At 49.8% G+C, this 10826-nt stretch overlaps 1 protein-coding gene across 4 annotated transcripts; it reads right to left on the bottom strand.

Annotated features, from left to right (window-relative positions):
• Positions 1–3488: 3488 nt before the first annotated feature.
• Tff2 (trefoil factor 2) lies at positions 3489–9005 on the bottom strand. 4 transcript variants are annotated; one of them, XM_085832895.1, is made up of 5 exons: positions 8945–9005; positions 7389–7527; positions 5583–5732; positions 4604–4750; positions 3489–3652 (listed from the first exon to the last, which is right to left on the bottom strand). In XM_085832895.1, the coding sequence occupies exons 2-5, from the start codon at positions 7432–7434 to the stop codon at positions 3639–3641; spliced, it is 357 nt and encodes a 118-aa protein (XP_085689021.1). In that variant the 5' UTR covers positions 7435–7527; positions 8945–9005; the 3' UTR covers positions 3489–3638. The 4 variants fall into 4 exon arrangements, with proteins under 4 accessions (XP_085689021.1, XP_021005519.1, XP_021005518.2 ...); XM_021149860.3 differs by lacking the exon at positions 8945–9005 and adding an exon at positions 8712–8924; XM_021149859.2 differs by lacking the exons at positions 7389–7527; positions 8945–9005 and adding an exon at positions 6355–6589.
• Between the last annotated feature and the right edge of the window lie 1821 nt (positions 9006–10826).

Raw genomic sequence — 10826 nt, 5'->3', positions numbered from 1 at the left:
CAGAGAAACCCTGTCTTGAAAAACCAAAAAAAAAAAAAAAAAAAAAAGTATAAATGAACCATCCAGAAGGCTTTCTGTTGTTTAAAAAAAAAAACAAAAAACAAAAAACCCATAACCCATGAGTTGCTCAATACCATTTGCTAATTGATGAAAGTAAGTTAAGATGAAAAGGTTCTGGACGCAGAGAGCATCACCTCACCCATTGCTGGTGGCCAGGAGAAATGGGGTGATTACAATTACCCAGCCTCTTATGAAGTTAGAGATCAACCACTTACCAAAGTATGACCAAAAACTTATGCCCAGGGGCTTCTGGTGAAGTCATTTATAAGTAAACTCTGGGAACAACTCAGAGGTCCATCCAAAACCATGGAACGAACATGGCTCAGCAATGGTAAAGAACAGAGCTTCCTTACAGGCAACAGCCTGGCAAGCATACGGGCTCTGCAAGAACAAGCTGTCACTCCGTACTGCACAGGACACATACAGGAAGCTCTAAGAGAGATGGAGCCAGGAGGAAAGGAAGTTGATCATTGGGTCCTTGGAGGGGCAGGCGACAGGGCAGGACTCTAACCGTAAAGGGCATCAAGAGGTTTGGTGGAGTAGGGCAAAATGATACTCTGTGCTTGACTAAAATAATATTTACACAATTGTGTGCATTTGACAAACTTGCTGCATTTACTTAAGTTTTATTATTTTTGTTTTGTTTTGTTTTGTTTGAGACAGGGTTTCCCCCTGTACCCCTGGCTGTCCTAGAACTTGCTCTACAGATCAGGGTGGCCTCAAACTCAGAGATCCTTTAGCCTCTGTCTCCCGAGTGCTTGATTTAAAGTTGTGTGCCACCTCTGCCCTGCTACTTGTTTAAATTTTAAGGAGTGTGACTCATACATCAATACACCTAATGTTAAACAAAGGTCCCTGGTATAACTGTTATCTTTGTGAGTTCTACCAATGAGAAGACACTGGGTTGGCCCTTGGCAGTGGAGACAGAGAAGCTTAGAGACAGGCTTCTCCTGGAGTCAGCCTGTAGAGGGCACTAGAGAACAAGGACTGCCAGGTGGGAACAACCACACAGGACTCAACATGCACATCTAATTAAAGTGCCAGAGGTGACAAAATAAATATGAGGGCTACAGGTCATGGACCTTTTGGTAAAACCTGGCAGTTATGGCTGAGGACTGTGTCCTGTCCTCCAACCCTCCAGGAGACCAAGAAGGGTTGGTGTGGGTGCCTTCCAGCAGGGCTGTGGAGCAAGGCAAGTTTTTTCCCAGTCCATATGACTAACCGGAAGCCAAGGATATCCCGTGGACAGCCTGGGCTCCTTCCCCAGCTGTTTCCACAAGCATGAGGGTCTGGGGAAGTGGGAGAGGCTAGAAATGGTGACAGTTCACAATACTGAAGGGCAGGAGGGGGTGTGACCAGGGAGACATGGGGCAAGTCTGAGACTCAAAGAGCCAGGGCAGGTGAATGTGTGGGTGGAGGGGCGTCCCAAACCTCGTGTTCATCTGCTTCTTATCAGATTGTGGGCTGCAAGACCCTCCCACCAGGCCCTGCCTTTTCCACCTCTTGTGTCCTCGTACGGTGGCACTCACGATGGGTGCCTGTGATGGCGAATGGCATAGAAGGATAGGCAGAGAAGGCAGAAGCCACCGAGGGAACAGATGAGAAGGAGACGAGACGAGGAAGTGAAGCTAAAGGGAAAAGAAAGGTGTGTTTCTGATTGGATCAAGAGGCTGTTAGTGGCCCTCCGGGGAAGGCAGGGGATGCCACACGGTTGGCTAGGTCAGTGTGGGGCAAGCAAGAGTTAAGAGTATCCAGGAGCCTAAGCAGGCTCCAAGCCTGGGATTGACAAGCAGAGCCCAGAGTGATGAAGACAGCTGTGTTGTATTTGGTCTGCTCGACACAGGCAAGGGCTATTCTGGAAATAAACCCACACCTGACCAGATGTCTCTATCGGGTTGGCCCGTGGAGCATTTTCTTGATGTGGAGGCTCAGTATTGGTGCTGCCACGTCCCTAGGAGATGGTCATGGGGCATAAACGAAAGCAGGCTGAGCAACCCAGGAGGAACAATCGCATAAGCAGCACCCTTCATGGCTTCTGCATTGGCTCCTGTCTCTGGGTTTCTGTTCTGAGTTCCTGTCTCGACTTTCTGTCACGGTGGCCTATGATTAGGAAGTGTAAGCCAAGGAAATCTTTCCCTTCTGGGCTGTTTTTGGTCGGTGTTTTCTCATAGGAAAGCAAGCCATAGCACTGTTGTTGGATGACCATGCAGCTGAGTATGACTGGTTCAGAAAATGGAGCAATCACTTCACCAAAGAGATTAAGAAGGAAGTGAGGTTGGAGTGGAGCAAACCCGTGGGCCAAGCCCTAGTCCTGGACCGACCCCTTACCCTCCCACCTCCCTCCACTCCCTACCAACCTCCATTCCCCATACCCACCCCCACCTCAGCAGCAGGAGTGGGCCACTGGGCAAGGCTAACCAGTCAGCTTAGGCTGGGGAAAGGAAAAGAGATGAGAAATATATCAGAAGCCAGCCTTACACCATCACCACACCCTCCTGGCCTCTAACTTGAGACATCAATGGTCCTCAGACTGGTGATTCTCAACCTTCTTAATCTTGGGATCCTTTAGTATAGTCCCTCATGTTGTGGTGACCCCAACCATAAAATTACTTCATTGCTACTGTTATGAATCCTAATGTTTGGACCTATAGGTTTGTCAACTGGGTCAGCACTCACAGGTTGAGAACCACTGTCTTAGACAATGCAATGGAGAATGGTCCCTGCTGAGGCCTCCTTACCCAGAACTACCTCATTAAGACAAAGCTTCCTTTCAGCAACCTCCATTCGAATGTTACTAAAGATGCTCTCAGGTCAAAAACCACAGTTCAGGGTGACTTCCCAAGGCCCAGACCCCCACTGTTCCTGTTCACATCAAGAAGAGAAGGCAACCAGTGGCCAGGGACCCACATCACAAGTGGGTAGCCTGCAGGGCAGTTGATAAACCAGAAAGACCTGAGGAACTGTGATCAGCAGTCATGTGTTATCCTATAGGGTCTGAGGTTGGAGTCCATTGCTCTCTCTAAAGAGAACTGAGTGTGTGGTCTCATAGAGATGGTAGATTCTGAAGTTCACATAGGCAGAACACTGTTGTTGCTGGAGTGGCCCAGAAGTAACTAGTGGCTTGAGGCTCTCAGAGAGATGGAAGGGTGTTATATGCACTGTTGCTTATATATGCACATGTGCACACTGATGTTTTCATACATGCACACATATTCACATACTTGCACACACACATATGCACATGCATGCATTCACATACCTGTGTATATACCTGTGTACGCTCCATGTGTTCACACCTAGGTGCACACACACACACACATACACACAAACACACTCCCAAAAACACGCACACATTCCTGTACGTTCCGTGTGTACACACCACCATTGTACGTCTGCCTCAAGGAAACCAAAATAAAAATTGCCAAGTTTTTCAATTTTTCTTTACTTGGAAAATGCTGTGTCTAGCCACTGCTAAGGGTCAAGATGGTTTTAGAAACCCCAGAGATTGATGAAGTCTGCTTGAAGCTTTCTTCTGGCTTGCAGCTCCCAGGGAACTGGTGGCTCGGCCGTAGTGACTCTCAGTAGTGACAATCTGGAGATGCAAAAGCATGGTGGTTGGTCAGGACGCCAAGGAGGCACGAGTGCCTGCGCTCAGAAGTGTGTCTGGCTCATCATAGACAGGTTCTGAACAAGCACAGAGTGGGACAGGAACGATGGGGCCTGTTCTCCCCAAACCGTTAGAGATTCCCAAGGGAGCCTGCTGACCAGTGTGGGTAGCCATAGAACAGGCCCTGAGAGCAGGCCAAGGCACGGGGAGGGTGTGGCTCAATGAGTAAAGCACCTGCTGTACAAGCCCGAGGGTCCGAGTTCAGATCCCCAGATCCTACATAAAAAGACAGGTGTTGTGGGCATATCTTTAACACTAGTGTTGGGGTTCGGGATTTAGCTCCGTGGTAGAATGCTTGCCTAGCAAGCACAAGGCCCTGGGTTCAGTCCTCAGCTCCAGAAAACAAGCAAACAAAACAAAAACAAAACAAAACAAAACAAAAACCCCACCAGTTTGGGGAGCAGGTTGGAGCGGAGCTCACTAGCCAGCCAGCCTAGCCAATTGGTGAACTCTGCATTCAGTGAGAGACCCTGTCTCAAAAACTATGGGGGAGGAGGACTAAGGGAAGCACCCAAACTCTGCAGAGTACCTCCAATGCAGGTACACACATACACACACAGTACACACGCACATATACAAGTACACATACAAATACATACACACTCAGAGGTGTACACACACGGAGACACACACACAGAGATACACAGAGTACACACACACACACAGAGGTATACATACAGATACATACACACAGGTACACAGGAACAGTACTCATGCACACATACAGGTACACATACGGATATAGACACACAGGTACACACACACACACACACACACACACACACACACACACACACAGGAGGGACCCTCAGCAGGTGAGTGTGGGTGGGAATGGTTCCTGCCAGGTTCCAGGCAGGCCCCACCGGCAACCATTACCTTCCACAGACTGTGGGAAGAAACACCAGGGCACTTCAAAGATCAGGTTGGAAAAGCAGCATTTTCGACTGGCACAGTCCTCGGGACTGATACCCGGGTACCCACAATTCTTGCGAGCTGACACTTCCATGACACACTGCTCCGATGCTAGTCGTGAGGAAGAGCAACATCCAAGGCTCTGTCAGGCTGGACACTCACCGAGGGCCACAAGGTCTGCCTTCTTAGGGACACTGAATTTGCAGGCTCTGCATGTCCCAAGGAGCTCCTTGGGGGTGGCGTCTCTCAGGAGAGTAATTCCTAAGGACTGGTTGTCCTCCCCACAGGGGGGCACTAATGTTGGGAGGTGACCAACAGAACATTTGCAGAACTGGGGCCTCGGGAAAACCACGTTACCCTCTCTGGACTCAGCATTGAGCTCTGTGAAATAAGAGCAGCCCACTGTACCACGCCCAGAAGCTTGAAGACATTGATCTCGAAAGGGACCCTGGATGCAGCCACTAACCTACTTCAGAGCATGCTGATCACTTGGGAGGATATTGCCTACCATGAGTGTGCCCCAATGGCAAAGCCCATGCCTGCGGTGAACTCACACACAGCTGGCACTCTTGTGCGTATTGTATTCACAGTTTGCCCTGGCTTGAAACCCATCCCAATAAAAGCTGCCAGTAGCATCAACAATTTTCTGAAGGTCTGAAGTCTGTTTGCAGGGGTAATAATTCTATCTTATCTGATGCCTCCACCCCCCTTTCCCAAGCTGCTTTGGAAGTTACATTTTTAAGTACAGGCCAATGGTAGATCTAGGGTATGGGATGGGGGTCGGGGAGGGGGTAAGGGTATAGAAGAGGCATTTAAGGCTTCCTTTGTGTTAACCTGGGCTAGCTCTAGCTCAGCTAAGCTTCCAAGCACCTGCTGTAGACCTTGCCCAGGGCCAGGCCCTAAGCCGACAGCTGGCAGAAAGACCTGACTCTCCAAAGGTTACCTTGGTTTGGAAGTGGGTGGAAACACCAAGGGACCCCGCCGACGCTAGAGTCAAAGCAGCATCCAAGATCAAAGCACTGCTCACTGGTGATGCCCGGGAAGCCACAGTTCTTTCTGTTGTGGGGTGTCATCCTGGAGCACCGACAGGGGGCTGTGGATAGAGCGAGCCATCATGGGCATCCCTGCCCAGCATGTTAGATGCTTCTTCCAACCTGCCCTGGGAGCTTAGGGCACTTGCAGAATCTCATTGCCCAAGGGGTGACATGAGGTCTTATTTTGCCCATGTTAAAGCTAACTGGCTTCCTCCTGGGCAAACCAGGGGAGGCTTTTATTGAAACCATTTCATTTGTGAAAGAAAGAAAGGAAGGAAGGAAGAGAGAGAGGAAGAAAGAAAGAAAAAAGAAAGAAGTAAAGAGAGAGAAGAGAAGGGAAGGAAGAAAGCGACACAAACCTTCTGTAAAGAGGGTGACTCTATGAACCTATGCAGAAGTCAAGGTCACAAGATAGGCCCAAGACAGCAGGCCCTCCTGCCCTCCTAACCAGGCTGACACCTGTAGACATAGCCCTTCTGAATAAGGGATTCTGGGTGAGCTTCCCACAGCAGCACCCAGACTGCAGGGTGCTGTCTAGCTCCTTGCAATCTGTCACCCTGCCTTTGTCCTTTGAGGGAACATAGAGAAAAAAACCCAGGTCCTAGATGAACTACAGCCCATCACTCAAGGGGGCTCAGATCCCACCTTTCACCTGCTGGGTCTCCACGGACTTTTACTTACAAGGTTTCTCGCCCTCCACCAGAGCATGCAGTCCCAAAACTAGGACCACAGCCAGTAGGGGGGCACCTCGAGGTCCCATGTCTGCTCCACTGGACCTGGGCAGCCTGCAGAATGCCCAGTTCCCACCAGCTGGCGTTTTATTGGCTCCTGTTTGTTTGCTCAATGGCCCTGATAACTGTCCCTTACTCGTGGCCCCAAGCCTCCTAGGTTCTTTGTGCAGAAAAGCTGACATGGCTCCAAGTGGAGGCTCAGAGGAGGTGGGAAAAACCCCTCCGGACATGGGCTGGGTCAGGCTGGGTCGTGCCAGGTTACTGAAAGGGGAATGGGCCACGTATGCAACTGGAATAGGGCACCCACAGGGTCACACCCAGGAAGGGATTAGCTGCGTGGTGTTACTCTGGGTAAGGTTTGTGCCTACTGTAGAGACTTCTAGGTTTTGTTTTTTGTTTGTTTTGTTTTTTGTTTCTTATTTGTTTATTTGTTTTGTTTTGTTTTTTAAATATTTGAAGTGAATGACGCTGTGGAGAAACAAAGAGCACAGAGAGAGAAGGTCATTACATCTAGGAGCCTCCCGGGGGAGGGGGAGCATCTCCAGGGAACCCAGTCTGCATTCCTGATGCAAGGCACACCCTACTTCACCTGGTTCCCTGCCAGCCCCAAGAACTGCCTAAGGGAGCCGTCATCGGGGCAGGCAGCTTTCTTCATCCCTGAAGCTGGACACTCTTTGCCCTGTGGAGATACTTCACATTCCCTCGCACAGTGCCTAGGACTGAGATGCCCACCCATGAAATGCCCCGGAGAGGGGATTTGTAAACTGGACACCGAGGACAGAACCCAGGGGATCAGGACAACTCAGAACAGAAATGTCAGAGGAGAGAAGGAGAGGGACTCTGTGTGTGTGTGTCCTTTGGGGCTGAAGGAGTCTGCCTAGCTGTGGGCAACAGGCTACAGAGTCCATGACTTGGACACAGAATTTAAAAGCCTTGGCCCCATCCCAGGCTCTAGAGAACAGACCTAAATCCTCCAAGCCTCACCTGGATCCTTGCAAACCCAGCAGGGCTCTATTTCTCTGTGGCACATCCCAGTGGTTCTTTATCACTGTGCTTATTACATATCTTTGTTGTTGTTGTTGCTGTGCTGTTTTGGTGTCAACTTGACACAAGCCAGGGTCATCTGGCAAGAGATGGAAAGCAGGCTGAGCAAGCCATGGGGGGAAAGCCAGTAAGCAGCATTTCTCCATGGTCTCTGTTTCAGTTCCTGTCTCCTGGTTCCTGCTTGGTGGTCCTGTCTGACTTCCCTCAATGACTGACTGATAGGGATGTGTTGGATAAATAATTGCTTTTCTATTCAAGTTCCTTTTGGCTATCATAGCAAGGGGCAGCCAACTAGGACAGCCATCAAGATGATAAGACTTGCCAAGAACCCATTTTCTTGAACATCCTCATTCCTCCCTCCTCTCTGGCCCACATCCCAACCCAAGTTCCCTTGCCCCATCAGGGGTTCCGCCACCTGTCCCCTGAAGAGACATTTATCTTACCTTTGAGCATTACCCCTTCCCCCGTACAAGCCTGTGTCCTGATGAACAGGCTATCCATATTATAAGCACTGCACCCCCGCCCCATTCCATATAAAGTCAAGGGTACTGCACAACAATAGACAACCATATCTGTGGGACCAGACTGTGGGCCCATCACAGAGGATCAGGAGAACCCCACAGCTACAGTTTCCCCTTTATAGGAAAACTTATGGGTGCTGTGGATACAGACTCTGCACTGTGCCACGTCTATTGCACCTGCCTCACTGGGGTCCACTGATCCGTCTCTGATGTCAAGGACTCAGTCCTAAGGTCATTGGCCCAAATCTTGGTACAGGCTTAAATGGCTTCTGAACCCCAGGCAGGTCTCATACAGACTGATGGCTGCCCGGCTCTGTATCTTCTGTATCTTCTCCTGGACTGTAGGAACTTCCCCTTCTCCTCTCTCTCAGAACCTGAACTCTCCACGGACAAAACACGGGCATCTTTCCCGTTCAGTACACTCTCGCTTCTAGCACTTTCTCTGTGGCTACCACAGCAGCTGCTCCCTTAAATCCTAACCCTCGACTCCACAGCAGCTCAGCTCTCCTTGTCTGTGCCTCTTCTCCTCCAGCCCGACTTCCAGGGGGCTCACATCATCCCCCCCCGCCCCACTACAACACCAGGAGCACCCCGCTGCCTCCTCCAGGGCTTGCATGTGCAAGCCTCACGCTGCTGCTTCTGCGCATGCTCTCAGACCAGCTGTGACTTCGTGGTGTGATTTTTCTCATGTCTTCTCTCCACCCCCACCTCCACCCCCACCCCCCACCGTCTCCCTGCACACCTTGGGGGAGATGGTGTTTATCTATTCAGGCAAACTGGAGTTCCTCGGGTACTAGCCAGTCTTTCTCAGAGCACACAGAAAGCGGTCCAGACCACCCTCTCCTGTAGGGGACTCTAAAGCCCTGTCAAATGACAGGAATCCAGAAGAGGGAAACAAGGCAGAGTAGAGAAACAAGAACCAGGTCCAGAACCTGGGTAGCTGGGTGGGAGAAGGAAGAAAACGAAGCTGCAGACCATAAATGTGAGTTCCTTGAGTTCTTAGTCAAATCCTTCACTGCCTTGACCTGAAGGCCAGACAAACCGGATATTGAGGAAGGAAGGGATGGTTGCCAAGGGGCTGAGCATGCGTGGAAGCAGCAGCATAAGGCTTAAAGGACCAAGCTCCCCCATGGTCTGAACCCGAGGTAGGAGGCAGCCGGGCACTCCGGGTTTTGTAGTGGTTCTAAGAGGGTAGACTCTACCCTGCCTGAGGAAGGAGACTACGAGGAACCCAAGGATGGGTTACAGACAGACGCAGAGGCACACCATAGGAACAGGCTAACTGGCCCAAGAGTGGAGGTGCCCCAGGGCCAATCTAGCTGAACTTCAAAGCAGGTCTTGAGAGAATCAAGCCATTTTGCAAGTAAATTAGCTGCTCCAAGTTACCGTGCTATGGTTGCCAGGACAAAGGACCTCAGACCTGGCTTTGATAGCAAGTGTGTGTCTTCTCCAGCTTCAGGAGGCTGACAGCTTTAGATCAAGGTATCAGCAGGGGCAGGTTTCTCCTAAGGTCCCTCCTCAGCAGGAAGAAGGCATCCTCTTCCTGTGACCTGACAGGGCTGGCTGTGGATTCCTGGCATCTCTTATAAGGGCGCCATCAGACAGACAACCGACCCAGCTTTACCTTAGTCAGCCGCATACTATTCCATCTCTACATAGAATCACACCCTGGGATCTTAGAAGTGAGGGGACAGAGGTCAACCGAGGCTCAGCCTGATGAAGCAAAACTCAATGCTTTTCTAAGGAAAGTAACAAAAACCGCAGGCATGTAACACAGCAACTGTGTGCTGTGTGTGCTGGTTATTTTTCTCATGGTTGTGACAAAATACCCGATAAAAGCAACTTAAGAAAGAAAATTCCTAAAGGGCTGGAGAGATAGCTCAGCGGTTAAGAGTACTGACTGCCTTTCCAGAGGTCCTGAGTTCAATTCCTAGCAACCACATGGTGACTCACAACCATCTATAATGGGATCATCTGGTATGTCTGAAGGTTGGACAGTGTACTCACATACATTAAATAAATAAATTTATTTTAAAAATCTTTTCAAAAAAAGAAGGAAGGTTTATTCTTTTGTGCGGGTCCTTGATGCATATTTTTTTCAAATTACTATTTTTTTTAAGTGGGACGTTTCTTTTGGCTCAGAGCTTTAGAAATATTTCACTCCATCATAGCAAGGCAGAATTGGCAGCATGGCTCCGTCATGGTGGGAATGTGGGCAGAGCTCCTCACATGGTGAACTGAGAGCTCAGGACAGAATTAGAAAGGTGCCCAATTTGCAAGGCCTGCCCCGAACAGCCCACCTCTGCCAGCCAGGTCACATGTCTCAAAGGCTCTGTGCTCCCCAAAACAGTGATCTGAGCCCGTGAAGGACATTCCAGATGTAAGCCACAACATTCCACGTCTGGCCTCCCACAGGCCCATGGCCATCACATAATGCCAAATGTATTCAGTCTAACTTCAAATGTCCCCAGGCTCTTAGGGGCCTCAACACTGTCTAAATGTCCAAAGCATCTACTGAGACTCCAGGGCAATCTGTAGTGTGAACCTCTGAAAAATTAAAACATTACACACTTGTCATCTGCGATGCTACAGATGCAACACTTCCGTTCTAAAGTGGGGGGTGGGGGAGTGATAGTAAAGAAAATTTGGTCAAAAAAAAAAAACCCCTAACATTAATGCCTGGCACCAAGGGCACATGGTGTCATCACTGGGGTTCTAACAGGCTTGGGCAGCCTCTTTAATAGCCCTACCACTTAAAGCACTCACAGGCTCTCTCTTGGCCAGCTCTGCTCACTGCCCCTCCGCAGACATCCCATATCACTAACATCTCCACTGCAACTTACGATTCTCTTTACCA

This window comes from Mus caroli, unplaced genomic scaffold (assembly GCF_978045245.1).
Source record: "Mus caroli unplaced genomic scaffold, Mus_caroli_1 scaffold_18, whole genome shotgun sequence".
Taxonomy (NCBI): Eukaryota; Metazoa; Chordata; class Mammalia; order Rodentia; family Muridae; genus Mus; species Mus caroli.
The sequence above is the reverse complement of the archived record's forward strand: the minus strand, read 5'-3'. Positions and strand labels throughout refer to the sequence as shown.

Coding starts and splice junctions, on each gene's coding strand:
- Tff2 (XM_085832896.1), bottom strand. CDS start 6,586: ATGTCAGCTTTTCTGCACAAAGAACCTAGGAGGCTTGGGGCCACGAGT. Junction 5,733..6,354: donor GGTGGAGGGCGAGAAACCTT/GTAAGTAAAAGT, acceptor CTCTATCCACAG/CCCCCTGTCGGTGCTCCAGG. Junction 3,663..4,599: donor CCACAGTCTGTGGAAGGTAA/TGGTTGCCGGTG, acceptor CACCATGCTTTT/GCATCTCCAGATTGTCACTA.